Source organism: Zalophus californianus, chromosome 5 (genome assembly GCF_009762305.2).
Source record: "Zalophus californianus isolate mZalCal1 chromosome 5, mZalCal1.pri.v2, whole genome shotgun sequence".
NCBI classification, from domain to species: Eukaryota; Metazoa; Chordata; class Mammalia; order Carnivora; family Otariidae; genus Zalophus; species Zalophus californianus.
Genome location: NC_045599.1, coordinates 60,064,411 through 60,083,161, shown reverse-complemented (window position 1 = coordinate 60,083,161; position 18,751 = coordinate 60,064,411). Strand labels below are relative to the sequence as shown.

Here is an 18,751-nt window from a genome sequence, read left to right as displayed (position 1 = left end):
GGCCGGCTCGGCCCCTGACCACCAGCCTTCCCACCGCCCTCGCAGCTGCTGCTTTCTTTCCCATCGCCCGCAGGGCCCCACCGGGCCCTTGGAACGGGTCAGCGCCCCAACCCCCGGCGCCTACTCGCTGCTCAGCTGCAGCGGCTGCGGTGGCCGCCTCCTGCCCCCTCCCACGAGCGCGGGGGAGGGACCGCTCTCGCCCCCGGCTCTCCCCGCCTCCTCCCCCGCCCTCCGCAGTCCGCTTTGCCGCCGCGCTCGGCTCACGCGGGCGGCGCTGACCCGGGAAGCAGCGCCCTCCACTCCGCGAGCGGCTGGTGGAGGCGGAGGCAGCGGCGGGCTTCAGGCCACCCGGGCCGGCGCTGCTCTGCGGAGCTAGAGCTGGAGGCCGGCGGAGGTGGGCGGTGATGGAAGTGTGAGGAGGCGGCGGCGGGCCCGGGGACTGTGAGGCGGCGCGTGGCGGCGGCGAGGAGTGCGAGAGGCGAGGAGCGCGGGTGGGGGCGCTGGAGCAGCGGCTCTCCCGCTGCTTCGAGCCCAGCTCCCCGGCCCCCGACGCGGGATTAGCCGCCCGCCTCCGGTTGACCCTTCAGCTCAGTCCAACGCCGCCGCTCGGCCCGCCCTGGCGCTGGGAGCGGGTGCCGGGGACAGCGTGGGGCTTGGCTGTCTGATTCATTCATTCTCCGCCGCCGGCAGCCTCAGACCCGCGGTTCTCCGAAGAGAGGGGGGAAGAGGGGCAGCCGCGAATGAAGGGCCGGGCGCGAGCCGGGCTCCATTGTGCTCGGCGGCGCGGGGCGGGAAGGGGCTGAGGGAGGTGGGATCGGGCCCCCTCCCCCTGCTCGCCAGCGTGCGCTGCGCCCCCAGCCTGCTGCCAGCCTGGAAATGGCTCCGTTTATTCTCCCCGGGAGAATGAATCGATCCTGCCCAGCCTTCTCTTCCTCCTCCCCACCTCCTCTCTGCTCCGAGTCTTAGGAGGGGAAGCATTTAAAAAGACAGATTCCAATGTGGAGTGCCGTGCACATCGCGAGCTGCTGGGTTTGCACCTCGAGGAGATTTTTCTATATAGCTTTTTCTAACGTGAGCGCAGGGAAGCAGTGGCATTACTGCTTTTAGGATTTTTATTTTCTCGTAGGGATCTCTATAAAGTGCACGTCGCATTGGGTTACACGCTCCACCCCCAAGGGAACTGGTGTGGTGGAGAAATTTGAACCCGCAGCCTTAGTAGCACCAAAAGGCCGAGTTACCTGGCTTTCCCAGAGTGTCGAGGAGGACATGAGCGAAATGACCACCGAACTCATTTTTTATAGGACTCGGTGAAGCTGGATTCTGCGTTTTCCGACAGACACGTAGACTCATTTCGTGGAATAGAGTTGACTGCTGTCTCCTCCGCGCAGCATTTTAACTCTAATTTAAAGCAAATGCCACCTCGGTTTGAACGTTTTGGTATCTACGAGAGAAATCATTTTACGTAAGGGAACTAATTGAATTGTCAGCACCACTGAAATACCTCCAGAAAAGGATCTCGGGGGGTGGAAAAGCAACTGCGAAATAACAGACGGAGAAATTCCTTTGGAAGTTATTCTGTAGCAGAAGAACAGAAACTTCAGAGCAAGTTTTCTTTGGGCAAAATGGGGTAAGGATTTTTGTGCCTAACATAGCTTTGAATCTGTTTATGTATGTGTGTTGAGCGGTGGTGGTGATTGTGTTTTATGTTTTCAAACATATTAGCTACTTTGCTAAGCTGGTCGTACGTTAAAAATGTAGCTGTGTTAACCTTTTAACAAGTTATTTTTATAGAGTGACACCAGAGGTCATAATTAAGGAACATCCATAATTTGTAACCAGACTATAGTTTTATTAGTAATATTTAAGTAGGCAACACATTCTGTACTTTTCTGGTCAGGCTGCTGCAGCAGTTTGTAATTAAAATCATATTGTCTTAGGTTTTGTTGCCGATGTCTTTTGAGAGAGAAGTACTGCGTTCTCTCAGTACTTTGAGAATAATCACACAAGGGAACAGTTGTAAAGTAATGAGTGGTTGGACTTCAGTCCATGAAAATGATCCAGTGTAAATTGTGGCCTCCAATGTGCCCTCTGTTTTGCCCTTGACTACCCCAAGCTAACATGCAGAATTGATTTATTGGGGCATTAACACGAAACTCTGAAATTCTTACTGATGTGGTCTTCCCAGTGCCAGTGCACTTGGTGAATCAGAGCTTGAATAGGAAAAGGGTAATTTTCTGTTGAAGGAACTTGCACTTTTTCTCCATTTTTGCTCGTAAGCTCAGGTCTTCGGTTTGTGTTAATAGTGTCAAATCTACACCTTTCAGTACCAAAGTCAGCCAAGAGTGTGTTTTCCAACCTTTCATTAATTCTTCACACAGTAACTTGATAAAATGCTAGTGACTCTGTAATGTAAGCCAGAAACTCCTAATGTTGTATTAATGGGGTAATGATGTAGTCATTTCATTGACAGATTGTCCATACTTTTTGTCAGAGGAACTTCCAGAATTTTCTCTCTCTCTCTCTTTGTGGTTGAACAAACAAATCTAAAGTGTAATTAAGGGACAGGGATTGAAAGGATAGACCACAATTTATTGTGACAGTTTAGGGGGATGCACACCTCAACTTTCTTTTTTGAAACTCTCAGGAAAGTTCTTGGACAAGTATTACCTTTTTTTGTTGGAGTTAGAATTTGAAGTTTATTAACATGAAAAAGTTTGAAAATGTAGAACATATGTTGTAGGAGTTCTTCATCAGGAACTAACGAGAAAGTGATCATTGTTTTTAAAATTTAAATGGCAAGTGGTGAGAATATATATAACTTGCATGATTTGGGGTACTGCTAAGCAATTAAAATACCTTATTCTTAATGTTGCTGCTATTTGTAGCTTGGTGATCTGAGGCAAATTATTTAACCTCTATGGACTCTCTATTATCTAAAATGAAGAATTAGATAAGCTTTAACATTTTTTCCATTCTGTAAAATTGAAATATTTTTTTCCTTCCTTTCTATTTTAATGATTACTAGTTGGTTTCTTAAAGTAGATCTTTTGGATGCAGAGATTGTTTTCTTTAGCACATCAGCTGGAAAGCAGTGGCATTTAAAAATGTTTTGGATGAATTGCACCAATTTTAATAAGGGAAAATACGGAAAGTACTGCTATTTAAAACCTTTGAAATATGGCTTCCCTTGAGAATCTGCAGCTCTTCTGTTTAAAACATGTCAGCAAAAAAAAAAACAAGTGGCAATTTTTCATGTTGAAGGCTGCATTCTCTCTAGACTGTAGATTGGTAGCATCATGGAAGAAAATTGGTTTTCCACAGTCTTTAAGCTGCATGAATGCTCATCATTTTACCAAGGAAAGTTTGGGATGAACTTGCTACCAAGGGGGCTGGTATTTAAAATATGAAAATAAGCCCCCACACATAGCACATATTACTGATACTTCAGTATAATTACATTTATTTACAAACTCATGTATTTGTTTTTTTGCTAATAAACTTTAGAAGTAGATTAGAGCAGAAAAAGTGTTTCTGCATTAGTTTTCTGGAAGTGTGTGTTTAGGGCTATGGTTCTTGTTCACTGATAGTGATTTGTTTCATCTGAGTTGTCAAGAGAAGCTGAATGCGTGGAAATAGGAGATAAGAGCGTAGAGAAGGCATTTGTGGAAGTTTTCATACTCAGTAGGTGTTTATACCTAATAAGTGTTTGTGGAATAAGTGCCTCCTGTACCTAATTGAACCAAAAGAAAATGGTGTGTGGTTTGTTTTTTTTTAAGATTTTATTTATTTGAGGGAGGGAGAGAGAGCATGTGCACACGAGCCTGTGCATGAGCCGGAGGGGAGGGGCAGAGGGACAGGGAAAAGCAGGCACTCCGCTGAGCAGAAAGCCCAATGCAGGGCTCAAACCTAGGGCCCCGAGATCATGACCTGAGCTGAAGGCAGATGCCCAACCAACTGAGCCACCCAGGTGCCCCAAAAGGAAATGGTATTTTAAGTGGCTTTTAAAGTTTTATCCAGGCAATCTTAAATTACCTTACTTTAACAGGTATATAAAATTTAATATTGTGAGTGAAGAGTTTCACATTTTTTTAATATATTTTCGACTGTTAAGTTATAATAAGAATTTTTCTTTACCTTAACTATGGATATAATTGCAGATCTAGGGGCAAAGTTTAAGCAAAAGGAATTCTTTCCCTTTTTTTTTTGAGAGGGAGTCCGCAAGCCTGAGTGGGGGAGGGGCAGAGGGAGAGGGACAGACTCTCAGGCAGACTCCCTGCTGAGCGGGGAGCCAGACACAGTGCTGGATCCCAGGACCCTGAGATCGTGACCTGAGCCGAAATCAAGAGTTGGATGTTCAACTGACTGAGCCACCCAGGAGCCCCTAGGAATTATTTTTCTTCTTAAAGAAAATGGGTGGTAAGTTTAGGCAGAAAACCAACCTGGCTCCTCTAATAGTAGTTGATGAACCATTGTGTAAATGGAAAAGAACAGCTGAAACTGACAGTTGGCAGAGTCTGTCAAACTATCTTGGATGCTGCCTGAACTGTTTTTAATTACAGGGAAGGCAGTTGAAGTGTTGGCTTGTGAAATAGGTGAATCAGACCCCCTAAAAATGAGAGCATTCATGTATGTGAGATAAAGTCTAGAAAGTTGCACAGCCCCAGTGAGGAGAGCCTATTAGGTACAACCCCCAGTCCTCCCAAGTAGTAGCTCATAATGAGAGCTGTGAGTCAGGAGCTATTTCAGAGCCATTAGAGTAGGCAATAGAAATCAAGTAACTTCAGCGAGTTACTTCATGCTACCTTTTGTTTTGCATAGCTCCTGTTGACATTTTAGTGCCATCCACAGGGAATAGAGAACCGTCCCCTCCTCCCCTGACACCCTATTGAAAGTTATTTATAAAATGTGATTCTCTATGCTAATAAGGTCTATCAGTGCTCTTCTGATTTATCTCACCTGCCTGTGGCAACCTTTGGAAACCCTTTTCTCTGCCTTTCCCCTGATAACTTCCTGAAGCATGGGAGTGGGTGGTGCTGCTGCATTGCAACCTGACCCGAGAGCTTTCTTTGCTGAGGGAGGAAGCTGACACCTCTTTCTCCCTCAGGCTACTGGGGGCTGAGGCAAAAATGTGTAAATCTTGATCCAGCACTGGCATATGAATGGCCTTTGTTGAAGAGGCAACCACTCAATCATTTCTAACATCAGAGAAGTTCGATGCAAGTCCTAATTCTTTGTTCATTTTACTCATTTTGAACCCCTTTCATGTGGCATGTTCAGCAGCTCAGTGCTCCTGATACAGAGACTCGTAAAATGTGCTCCTTCCCTTGGAGAGTTTCCTTCCCTCAGAGAGTTTATAGTTTAGAAGCTGGGAAGAGAGGCCTGAAATTAGAAAGTAGAGTGAAATGTCTAAGGGGCTACATAGAAATACAAAGTATGTGTAGCATTAGCTCCTGAGGGAAGGTTGAAAAAGCTTTTGGGGAGGAGGTAATAGCTATTAAAGGAAAGGCGAGAGCAGGTGGGCCTTGTAGACAAAAGAGAGGGCATTCAAGGCAGAGGGTACGGTGTGATTGACAGCACTGAGACTAGAACTGCAACAAAGTTGGGCTTGACAAACTTGGCTCTTTGGGCTGTGGTAAGAGAGAGACCTAGAGCCTTATGCAGGGGCCAGGTTAGAAGGCCTGTAGACCAAACAAAAGCTGGTGTATTTAAAACTTTTTTTGGCAGTGACCCATTACAGTAGGATACACATTTTTACCTCACAACCTAGTGCACCCATAAATAAATAAATGTCACAAAACAATACCTTTGTGTGATGCGTTGTAGTATTTTCTATTTTTAAAAAAGAATGACATTTGAGACCAGTAAGTTGATTTAACAACCAAGTGCTAACAACTGGTAATTTGAAAAACACTGCTCTTGGCTGTGGGAGTCACTAAAAGGTTTAAAGCAGAGTAGTTACATGAAGGGTCAGGGAAGTAGGATGAAAAAATAGTTTTAAAAATCATTGAGAATTTGGTTTTGTATGTTGTGTCCGGTGGAAACACTGAGCTGGAGCAGTGAACCGTAGTAGCTAGGCAGGGGAAATGGATAGCTGAACAGGGCCTAGAAATTCCAGGGTGGAGGGAAAGGAGGGATGTTGGTGAGTTGTGTGTAATTGTCCGAGTGAGACTTTTTCAGGATTAGGACATTTCATGTGCAGGGGTAAAAATGTAGGAAATGGCATCATATGTTCCTAGTTGAGCTGGTCATTTGGATGGGCCATGAAATAGTCAATGTGAGAGTTTAAAAAGGACTTTCTAGCTAGCATACAAATTGCATGGAAAGTAGGAGAACTCATTCCCCCAAGCAAGTAATTAAAGGATATTTGGAGTTGCTGGTAAGATTTGCCTCGTAAGCTGAAAAGTTACTTCACCTGTGACTAAGATAGAATTATAATTTTAAATCTATCAATATAAATTAGGATATCAACCATAAAAGTAGAAGGGTTTGCATATTTTGAGAAGAGGTGCTTCCCCCCAGTTTCTTAAAATATAATTGACATATAACATTGTATTAATTTAAGGAGCACAATGTAAAGATTCAACACATATGTCCTCTGACATGATGACCAAAGTAGGTGTATTAACATCCATCATCTCACATAGATTTTTGTTTCTTGTGAGAACTTTCATCAGAATAGGTTTATTTAGTTTTTTAATTTATTAATGGAATAATTGAGCTCCCCCCTATTTTCTTTGATATTTGCAAGAACTCATTTTTTGTTTTTAGGGATTTTTCAAGGCAAGATCACCCTTGCTCTTTCCACATGTCCTTTTCTCTTGATTTATAACGTATTGTTCCATATAGTGAGGACTTTTAACTGGTTCCTTTCTGCCCTTATTTCTTTTTATCTTTGTGACTCCATTCCTTTTTCTCTTGTCTAAGTGACATAGCAGGTATAATAGCAGAGGACCTTCAGGGCTTTTCCCCTGGCTACAATGCTTTTACCCACATGAAGGTGCTGAAAAAAGTAAAGCCCGTTCCTATTCCCAACCTCCCATCTCTCTAAACTGCTTCTGCAGTTTCCCCCTACTTCCCAGCTTCAGTTTGCTTCAGTGTTGGGATTGGCTGTGCTCATCCAAGTGCCCCTCCCCAAAAGAAAATTGGAGAACTTTTCTTTTCCAAATTTGGTGGTAATGGCCACCAATTTGGTAATGGCCTACCCATCCATTCTCAACTGATAAAAAACACGATCTCTGTATGGGATAACAAATTAGCATGCCAAAATGTGGGATATTGTTTAGATTTACAAATAAGATATTTTATAATATCTTAAAAAAAAACTAGGGGTGCCTGGGTGACTCAGTCGTTAACCGTCTGCCTTCAACTCGGGTCATGATCCCAGGATCCTGGAATTGAGCCCCACATCGGGCTCCCTGATCAGTGGGAAGCCTGCTTCTCCCTCTCCCTCTCCCTCTCCCTCTGCTTGAGTTCCCTCTCTTGCTGTATTTCTCTCTGTCAAAAAGATAAATAAAATCTTAAAACAAACAAACAAAAAAAAACCCTAGATCCAAGGGCGCCTGGGTGGCTCAGTCATTTAGGCATCTGGCTCTTGATTTTGGCTCGTCATGATCTCAGGGTCCTGGGATCCAGCCTTGCAGCGGTCTCTGCCCTCACTGGGGAGTCTGCATGAGATTCTCTCTTCCTCTCCCTCTGCCCTTCCCTCTTGTGTTCTCTCTCTCTCAAATAAATAAATCTTAAAAAAAAAAAACCCAACTAGATCCTATTCTGCAGTTTTAAAAATGAAAATAAAAACTTTTTGAATAGTTACATATTTAACAGCATAAATTGAGAGGAGGAGAATTAAGATTATGGTACTTGAGTATTTGGACAAAGCTCTTAGAATGTATAAACTAGTCAAGATCAGTTCTTTAAGTATCTTTGTAAATTAATTTGGGGGAGGAACAAATATTAGAGGTGGGATTATTTGAGAGACAGAATGGATATAGTATATGATGTTGGCTTTGGCCTGAGGTTTTTTTTTTTTTAAGATTTTATTTATTTATTTGAGAGAGAGACGCAGAGTGAGCATGAGCAGGGCAAGGGGCAGAGGGAGAAACAAGATTACCCACTGAGCAGGGAGCCCCTTGCAGGGCTTGATTCCAGGACCCTGAGATCATGACCTGAGCTGAGGGCAGACGCATAACTGAATGAGCCAACCAGGCATTCCCTGGTCTAAGGTTTTTATAAGAATTGAAGTAGTGATTTTGAGTAGCATGTTAAGATATGATTATGTTATTCTTAAAAACAAAGTGTATTGTGTCATTTTGGTCACATTATGTAGACGTTAATCCTCTTAAAAACATCCTTATTAATCCTAGTTTTATTTATTTCACTTATCTTATTTCCTTTATTTTGATTTCCTGTCTCTATAATTAAACCTTCACAACAAACTTGCAGACCTATCATGAGTCAACAACTGTACACACTAAAAATTCCTTCTCAAGATAGAAATATATAAAGGATGTGTTTAGGGGAAAATCTTAATTTGGGTTCAGCACAGTAATTTATTTAATAATTTTGAAATGAAGTCAATATATCAGAGTAGTGTGACTTTTTTTCTTTTTGGGGATTACAGAATCATGAAAGTTGGTTTAGGCTAATTACCCGAAATATTATTCATGGCAATTAAAGGATTGACAAAAGAAACTGTCATTATAAGTAGTTGGTAAATTCAGTTTAGTTTTAAGTGATTGAGTGTCTCAGATGAAAAGATGATTAAATCTCAGAAGGTCCAACCTCCCTACTGCCATGTGTTTTTTATTTTTTTTCAGACCTTTGGTGTTTAGTTGAAATACATATTTTTAGTTACTAGATTGTTTTATTTAGGATTAATCCAATTTACTGGACAGAAAAGTAAGGAAAATGAATTCCAAATACTTAATATTTCTTTTTTTTTTTAAGATTTTTATTTATTTATTTGACAGAGACACAGCGAGAGAGGGAACACAAGCAGAGGGAGCGGGAGAGGGAGAAGCAGGCTTCCCACGGAGCAGGGAGCCCAGTGCGGGGCTCCATCCCAGGACCCTGGGATCATGACCTGAGCCGAAGGCAGACCCTTAAACGACTGAGCCACCCAGGCGCCCTGAAATACTTAATACTTCTTTTTTTTTTTAAAGATTTTATTTATTTATTTGAGAGAGAGAATGAGAGCATGAGAGCGGGGAGGGTCAGAGGGAGAAGCAGACTCCCCGCTGAGCAGGGAGTCGGATGTGGGACTCGATCCCAGGATTCCAGGATCATGACCCGAGCCGAAGGCAGTCGCTCAACCAGCTGAGCCACCCAGGCGCTTCTTGATGCAACTTTTAAGAGATTGAATTTAAGACATTTTAAATAGCCTTATTTATCAGTAAGGACTTTTTTAGTTTAAAGAAATGTGCAGTTTCTTGTTTGTGTTGCATATTTGTAATTCCTTATGATTTGTGGCTTATACAGTAAAGTGACCCTGTAGTTTGTAAGATGCATTATGTTTGTGCAATAAGTGAGATTTTCCTAGAGATCAAAAAGACTTCTTGTTTCTTTCTTTCCAAATCTTACTGACTGGGCATTGCAAGGGTAGGTAAACTTTTTTTTTTTTTTTAAGATTTTATTTATTCAGCTGACAGCACAAGCCGGGGGATCGGCAGCAGAGGGAGAGGGAGAAGCAGACTCCCGGCTGAGCAGAGAGCCCAACGGGGGCCTTGATCCCAGGACCTCAAGATCATGAGCTGAGCCGAAGGCAAATGCTTAACCAACTGAGCCACCCAGGCGCCCCTCTTTTACGATTTCCTTAGTAATATTTTCTCTAACGTTATTATAAGAATATGGTATAAAATATACAAAATGTGTTAATTCTTACCAGAAGGGCTTTCAGTCAACAGGAAGTTACTAGTAGTTAAGTTTTAGAGGAGTCCAAAGTTACAAGAGAATTTTCCATGGTGAGGGGTTCAACACCCCTTAACCTACATTGGTCAGGGGTCAACTGTATTTCATTTATTCTTACATCTTGTTTTAGAAAGTTTTTAAAAATCTCACTTCTCTGTTAGGTATAGTTTAGAATTAATTTTACAGAGGCATCTTTTTAGTGGCCTTGCAAAGGAAAAAAAAAAAAACCTAATATTCTTTCTCATGAGGTTTTTTCCACCTAATGATTGTGAACCCACTATGGCTTTTGTGTAGCTAAAAGAATTTTAAATATGTAGAACTAACATTTGACTTAGTTCAGAACTGAATTTCATTTACATACAACTGTCTTTTCTAAGGTAGGCTCCCAGAAGAAGGCAAAAAAATAGTTTTCTTTCTTGTATCAGAAAATAAAATTATACAATACCCAAAATTAGCAATCTAGTCAATATTTTCCCTTCATAATACATTTATCTTTATACTTTTTCTAGTTTTTGAAAAGTTACCTTAATCACTTATCAGCTAATATTAGCTTAAAAAAAAAAAGCTTTGCTTTATAGACATTTTCTTTTAATGTTCTTTCATAAAACATGAAACATTTCCATGTTATCTTTGACAGGGTTTGGCACTAGTTCCTCAATGCAGAGAGCAGTTGTAAGAATTGAGGACTTTTTATAAAGTTACTAAGTAAGAGTTGGACAGAAATTAAACACAAACAACTGGTGAGGGACCACAGATAACAAAGAAGCTTTCATTACTTTCATTTTAAGTCTTGTTTATTATGTCATGTCTGTTGACACATCCAGACCCATGTGTTTACATGCCTCAAGAGTCCAGAGGGCTCTAGAAGAGAGTCTTTGACTTTTGTCCCCCCGCCTAGAAGGGAGGAAATTTGTCTCTGTGTTTTGAAGGAGAGCCTTCACAGAAATGTGCTGAGAACCACAGCTCTGGTATATATCTCTTCAAGTACTATACATTGTGTTTGCTAACCATCTAGTTCATAGTATAGCACACATGTTCAATGTAAGTTAAAAGGATCTGGGGACTTAGAACCCATTTTTCATATACAGAAAATCCTGATTCCTAGCGATTAGGTAAACAGTTGGATGTACCATACCAGTTGTTTTTCTGATCGTGTTGTTTTTTTTTTTTAGATAAATTGTTGGATCTTTTCAATTTTATGTTTAAGCTTGCAGTAGTCTTACTCAAGTAGTTATTGTCTTCTGTTTCGTTTAAGTGTTTATAAGTAAGTTTAAGAGGGCCATTCTGAATAAGGTTTTTTTGTGTGTGAGTTGGAATTTTCTGTCCTAATTACTTTCAGTTTCTCCCATTAGACTCTTAATACCGTTTCTCTAGGAAATTATCTTAAGTGGATTTGACTATCAAAGAACTCAAAGTACTCATATTAGAAAATTTCTGTCAGTCACTCTTCCTTCATAGAAGGGAAGTCTGTACATTACTAAACTTACATTAGGACAATTACTTTGAACCTATCAACATATTTGAGTGTGCTTAGCCTGTCCCGTTATATGCTTCCCTTTTGCTTATTCTTTTGTAAAACTGCCATTTTCTCTTCTACTCTGTTGTAAGGAATCTTTGTCACATGGATTTTAACATTAAAATTCATGTGACTTGCATAATCACCCTGCCAGCTCCCAAGATGTTTACAGAGTGAGGATTCTACCTACTCTTGTTTACTAAGTACTACCAGGGATCTGTATACATTGAGCTGAATGGGAAGACTCCCAAATCACCCTTAAACTCATCTTTGAGGTTCTGTTGATAAAAAAAAAAAATTGTTCTAGATCTTGTGGGCTTTTTCCTTACTCAGCTGATAATATATAGGATTTTAGTTGTCTCTTTTCATTGTTGCTTCCATTAAATGTTTTATTAATGCTGAATTGCTGTTTATTGCTATGCCTATGATAGTATGGGGAAAAGAAAAAGGCATTAATGACAATATTACTATTGACTTTTATTTGGTAACATATTAGTATATTTTGAGTCATTAGTATATATTTAGTAGTTAAACTATTCATGTGGTAGGAAGCTAGCCTGAAGAATGTTTTGAAAGATGGTACAGTGGTCAGTTAGAAACCAGAATGCAAGATTGTATATTTTCTGTGACCTCAACTACATAAAATGCCTTCTGTATATGCATAAAAATACTTGAAAAAATTCCTTAAAGTGCTACCATGTTTATTTCTGGGAGGTATGATTGTGAAATGTTTGAGTTTTTCTGAATCTTTCAGTTTTTCTATGATGAATATATTAAGTTTTAGAACTTCCCTTGGGTTTTAAAAGTGAGGGATATTTTAAAAAATGCTAATATCTACAGTACAAATTATCAGAATCAGTCACTATTCCTACATACAGATACTTATGTATTTGACCCAATTTTAGCTTGCTTTTATTTTATTTCATTTTTTTTTAAGATTTAATTTATTTATTTGACAGAGAGAGATCACAAGCAGGGGGAATGGCAGAGGGAGAAGCAGGCTCCCAGCTGAGCAGAGAGCCCTCTGTGGGGCTGGATCCCAGAATCCTGGGGTCATGACCTGAGCCGAAGGCAGACTCTAAACCAACTAAGCCACCCAGGCGCCCCTTTATTTCATTTTTCGTTTCATAGTGGATTAAATAAGTAATTACTCTAATGATAGCAAAAATGGTTTCTTGTTTTTTACTTGTAAGGAGTTATCAGAGTGTTAGTATTAATCTACACTTTTTATGGATCAGGAGACAACTCAAAGGGAATATGTGACTTATAGAAGGTTATGCCACTATGAAATGGCAGAGCATGTGCTAGGTCCTTAGCTCCTCGGGCTCTTACATTAGTTCAGTGCATCCCAAATGGATGCTCACCTACATAGAGACTCATTTAGAGAGAGGTTTCTAAACCCCTCATAGTTAAAAGAAACGTTCTAACTTAGTGTAAGCGTGGTATCTTAGGGATGAGTTCATTAAATGTGTCTTGTTTTCCTTTTAGATGGTATTGAAAGAAACTGCATTCTAATTTTAGTGTAATTAAATCTCTGCTCATGCATTAAATTTTGAATACATTGACGTCTTTCTCAGAAATGATTTGATGTTATTTCATGTGCTTGATATAAAGTTTCCAGAGTTCATATTAAATTGTAAATTCCATTAGTCAAAGCCCTGTTAACTGCCCTTGTAGTTCCTGGGCCATGAGCCTCTGAAATACTTAAGTAGTCAGGGTCTACTTCTCTGAAGACTCCAGGCCAGAAACAGAAATCTTGAGATGTTATCTTGGAATACCTTCCCTAGGGCTTCATGCTGGACCAGGAGAGCCTTCAATCATCATGAGATAGCTGTAAGTTACTTGATTCCCTAGAATTTGTAAGAGGAAGTTGGACCATATTTTATTCAGATTTCAAATTGTTCTTTCTGAATTATTTTTCCTAGTGGTCCAAATGCTATCATTGGCTGGGCAGAAAAGTGTGTGAATGTATAAGGTGGAAGGCAGTAGGGATTGGTGGAGACTGTGGGAAAGTGAAGAGAACAACACATCCTACCTAAAGTCATTCATATCCAGTTTGTTCTAAAAACCCTCTCATGAAAGAAACACATCTGAAGCCTAAGACCTTAAATATTTAGCATCTGCCAAGTGCTAGTGGCTAATCTTGGATGCAGTAATTTTGGAAATGCTTTAACTTTTGACTAAAGAAGGAAGACCAGAACATAGTAGGGCAGAAGCAGAAATTAACATTAGATTAATAGTTCTCAATTTTGAACCTGTATCAAAATCACTTAGAGGGCTTATGAAAAACTGAGATTGCTGGGCTTCACCCCAAATTTTTAATTCAGTGAGTCTGGAAATAGGTCCCACAGATTTGCTGTTCTAACAAATTCCCGGGTGATGCTAATGCTGCTGATCCTAGGACCTTACTTTGAGAGTCCTTCTATTTGGTAAATGAAGCTGACGCATGTGAGAAACTTTTTGTCCATTTGAAAACTCAGTGATTCTTGAAGGTTTTGTTTTTTCTTTGCTTGAAATTTGCAAAAATTACAATTCTGAACTGGGGAAAATCCGTGATTGAGCCTCTCATCTATTTTTTTATGAGCTAAAAGATCCAGGACAACTTGAAACTGATCTCTATCTTTTTAAAACCTGATTACTTAAGGCAGTACTGACCAGTTAAGCCCATTTCTTATTCAGAGTTAATTCTGCCTTCTGGTATTACTAAGTGTATTATTTTAAAAATTACTTGACACTGCTTTGACTTCTAAAGTTTTATGCATTTGGAGGAAGAATGATTTTCTTTGCGGTTGTTTATTCTGCTTTGATATCCTTAAGTTTGTCCACATGCCATAGTTTTAGGTTTCTATTGCTGTGACAAATTACCACAATTTTAGTGGCTTAAAACAACATACGTTTATCTCACAGCTTCTATGAGTCAGGAGTCTGGCACCTTAATTGGATCTTCTCAGGGTCTCACAGGACAGCAGTCAAGATGGCAGCTGGGACTAAACACGCATTTATGGATCTACGTCATCTTCAAAACTAAGGTGGTGGTTGGCTGAATTCATTTCCTTGCATATGCAGAACTCAGAAGCTGTGTCTTTAAGGCCAGCAGGAGGAGCCCCTTTCCAGTGCTTTGTCTTCTTTTAAAGGACTCACTTGAGTAAGTCAGGATCACCCAGGATAACTGGGCAATCTCCCTTTTGGTTAAGTGAAAAGTCAGTAAATTAGTCACTAAATTAGTGACCCTGATCACCTCTGTGGTATCCCATCCTTTTCCACCTCTCTATCCATACTCAAGGGGAGAGTTTTATGCAGAGTGTGTCCACCAGGACGCAATAATCATGGGGCTATCTTAGAATTCTGCCTGCTATCATGTGTCCATAGATGTTATCCACATGCTCAAATAGCAACATATCCATTCCATTTTTTTTAACTTTAAGAAAATCTATAGCACTCTGCACTCCTGATGCAGTATGGATTGGATACTCTAGGCATACTTTGTAGTTCTCATCCTAAACCTTCCTCTCTCTCTCTCTCTCCCTATTTATTTGTTTGCAATTATATCTTCTTGTTCCTGGACACGGTTTACTTTCTTGGTTTACCCCTTTGTTTTACTGAAGCTCATTTTCCTGTAGTTACCCGAAAATGGCTAGGTAGGAGATAACTTTTGAGACCAGTTTATTCAAAATGTCTCCTCTTGGGGCGCCCGGGTGGCTCAGTTGGTTAATCGTCTGCCTGCGGCTCAGGTCATGATCCCAGAGTCCCAGAGTCCCGGATAGAGCCCCATGTTGGGCTCCCTGCTCAGTGGGGAGTCTGCTTCTCCCTCTCCCTCCCCTGCTCCTTCTCTCTCTCTCTCTCTCTCTCAAATAAATAATAAATAAAATCTTAAAAAAAAAAAAGTTTCCTCTGCCCTCTGCTTTTTTAATTGAGTCAAGATCTTTAGAGAGGAAATGATGTCCTCTCATTTTGAGGGCACTGACTTATTCAAGTGTCTTACAGTGTTCCTGTTGAAAGCCTGCTTGTTTCTGATTCCTGTTCCTTTGTGTATTACACCTGCCCCTCAACTATGAAAGGTTTTAAGATTTTTTTTTCCCTACTGATCAGAAATGTCATGATGATATGGTGTGTGGGGGGGTTGTTTGTATGTTTTGTTTTTATTATTTTTTTTTTTTACCATTTGCTCTTTTGGTCTTTGGGCCATTTCAATCTGGTCGAGTTCCCTAAATTCGGGAGATTTTCTTCTATTAAAAAAAATCTACGTAAATATTTTCTCTCTTCTGTTGATGAATTTTCTGTTAGTTGGATGGTAGACTTTTTGTCTTTTCTACCATCTTTTCCCTTTTATTTATTCTGCCTTATAAGGAAATTTTTTGACTTCCATCTTCTAACACATCTATTGGATTTTTAATTTCCGTATAAATTTTAATTTGCAAATGCTCTTTCTTAATATCTTATTTGAGGACATTTATAGTGTTTTGAAGTTTTGTTTTCTATTCCCTAAATTCTCTTTTTTGTGTTCTTGTATGTTTTGTTTAGTTCCTACCATGCTGGAAACTTCCCTGGAATATCTGGTGATCCTCAGCTATGCACTAGAGCAAGATACTGGAAAGTTGATTCAAAGCTCTTTGTGACTCAGTGAGGCCTGTCATTAGTGGACTTCATATTCAGCATTTAGGTAGTGGTCTTTTTTTCTTGGGCGGTCCCCAAGTGTCAGTAAGTAGAGGTCTGTTCTCTGAGATGGTTCATTTTATCTAGAGAATGATATTCCAGTATGTATACCTCTTGGCATTCTGAGAGCAAGGTATTTTCTTCTGTATGTAACCTAAGAGGCATATTAACTGCTGTAATCCAAAAAGCGCAAAGGGGAGAGTTTTCGAAAGGCCATAGTTTAATAGGCAGCCTTTCTCTTAATGCTCCTATTGTAGGCCCCGCCCCACCTTTGTCTTCTGTTATTGGTGGGGGGGGGACTCTTAATTGTTCTGTTATTTAAATTTTCAGTCAATTCCCAGTTTTCAGCCCCGTGCCTTATACTCTCTTCTGCAGCCCCATTGCCTATAAATTCTAGCCAGCAAGTTCACTTATTAGTTCCCTCCTTGCAGGCAATTTAGTTTCCTTGGCTTTGCCAAGTCAAGTACTATTCCTTCTTTTAAAATCCAATCTTTCAAAACTGTATTAGAATTACTTATGCACTGGTGTCACTTCTATTCTTTGATGTTATAGGTTTATACCTTGTTTTTTCTTTCACTTATATTTTAGTGGAATTTCAGAAAAGGAAGATAAATGTATGCAATTAATTGTTATGTTTGACCAGAATCACTGAGCCTTAGCATTTGAATTTATATAAGGTGTCTTTCAGAATGTGTTGACACTATTGATGATTAATTGATTAGAATTTGGTAAATGATAGTGTTGACTTTCTCAAAATCTCTCCGTTACCAACACCTGAAAACTCAATGCATGATGTAAGATAAAATTAAAAAGTTAAAATTAATCATCAACCCAAACCTCAGCAAAACAAAGCACTTACTCTCTCAACTGTTTTGGGTAACTAAGGCATCGCTGCAGTTTTGTCCCCTAACACTGTGCCGCTTGAGCGCTTGTAACAAACATTAAGCACTTAATTGTGCCATGAGTCATGCTAGGCACTGGCAATACAAAGATGAGTAGACAGCCATGTAAACAAGAAACTACATTACTGCTGTAATAGAGATGTACATTGTGTTTGAGAGCACAGAGAAGGAAGTGCCCACCTGCACCTGGTAAAGTCAAAGCTTCACATGGCCAGTTAAGTTTGTTTTGAGACTTAAAAGAAGAGGTGAGTTGATGGGGAGGGTGGGTAATGGGAAGTTGGAACATATGTGAGTGGATATTAGGGCATTTCAGGCAGAGGGGTGGCACTTAAAAGTGATGTATGCTAGTTAGAAAGTTAAGGTAGTTTGGCATAATTCATACACAGTATAAAAGTAGGTTTGATTAAAAGTTAGTTCAGGGCCATATGATAACTATGTGTCATATTAGAGGATTATATTTTTCCTCTAAATTAGTGGTCTCCATATTTTTTTTGAAGTGTCCATATCAATAAAAGACTTGAAGCATATTCCTTCATATGTATACATTTATGTTAAATGTTCTGTGTATGTATATATGTACATACAGAGTTATTATAAAAAAATAGAAATGAAAGAGGAGAAAACTTTACCCCACTTTAGAGGCCATTGCTTTAAGTGATAGTGAACAAAGGAACAATTTTAAGCTGGTAGAGTTATTACTATGCTTGTGTTTTATATTAACTACTCACGTTGCAATATGGAAGTAGTTTTGGACTTGGGGGAGGGAAATGTGTGTGAGAAATGTCTGGAGGTCTTGGAGACCCTCAACTTTAATTGTGTAATAGGTTAATTATAGCAATTTAGTTAAGAATAATGGCTTGTGTTAACATAGAATAGAACAGGGGCTGAATTCAAAAGAGATTTATGTAGTGGTACATAGGAGTTGACAATGAATTGTATAGATAGAAAGTGATAAAGAGATTGGCTTGGTCAGCAATTAGTTGAGATAGGGAACCAGGAGAAGTTTGCAGTGAGGTGAAATGACAAATTGGGTAAAAGTTGATATATTTATGGCTGTCCATGTGGGAATGTCCCTAGTTGGATATCCAGGTCTGGACTTAAGGTAAAAAGAACTGGGCTGTGGGTGGAGTTTGGGAGTCGGTAGAATATGTGAGTATTGGTTGAAACTATGAATGTGGATGAGCTCATTCAGGGTATTTATAGAAAAGAGCAGATGAGGTCTCTCTAGGGGAATAGTCATTTAAGGGACAGGCAAAAGAGAAAGCTCTCAGGCTAAAACAGTGAGAAAATAGGGCCAAAAAGCCAAGAAAAGAAGTTTTAAGAAATGGGTCGCCAGGATCAAATGTAGCAGAAGCATCATGTGAAGCAAAAGTAGCTCTTAGATTGGGTAGGTAGTGGTCCTTTTATGACCTTACCTTGAGAGTCTGAGAGATCTTGGTTGGAAGCCAAATTGCCTCAGGGTGATGGTGGTAATGAAGGGTGAGGGAGCAGAGACCAGAGGTGTACACTTCTTTAAGACCAAGCTTCTTTGAAATAGTGTAACTTCCGTAAGCTGTAGGGTTCAAGAAATTTTCTTAGTTGTGCTTCAAAATGGGATTAAGCATTTTTTAGGCCCTGGGAAAGGAGTTCATAACTGGGGATATTTAGAAATTATAGTAGAGAGGGATAATTGCTGAGGAAAGAGATGGGAGAGCTTGTGATCTGAAGCACAGGTAGAGTTGTCCACCTTAGTAGGCTTGTCTTCCCCGTAGACTAGAGGGAGGAATGTAAGGAAGGA

At 40.1% G+C, this 18,751-nt stretch overlaps 1 protein-coding gene across 1 annotated transcript in view; it reads left to right on the top strand.

Moving 5' to 3' along the window:
• Positions 1 to 579: 579 nt before the first annotated feature.
• HOMER1 (homer scaffold protein 1) overlaps positions 580 to 18,751 on the top strand; it is a 128,651-nt gene continuing 110,479 nt past the window's right edge. Inside the window, exon 1 of the mRNA XM_027606829.2 lies at positions 580 to 1,627. Coding sequence (XP_027462630.1) covers positions 1,623 to 1,627 — 5 coding nt within the window. The 5' untranslated portion in view covers positions 580 to 1,622. The remainder of the gene's footprint in view (positions 1,628 to 18,751) is intronic.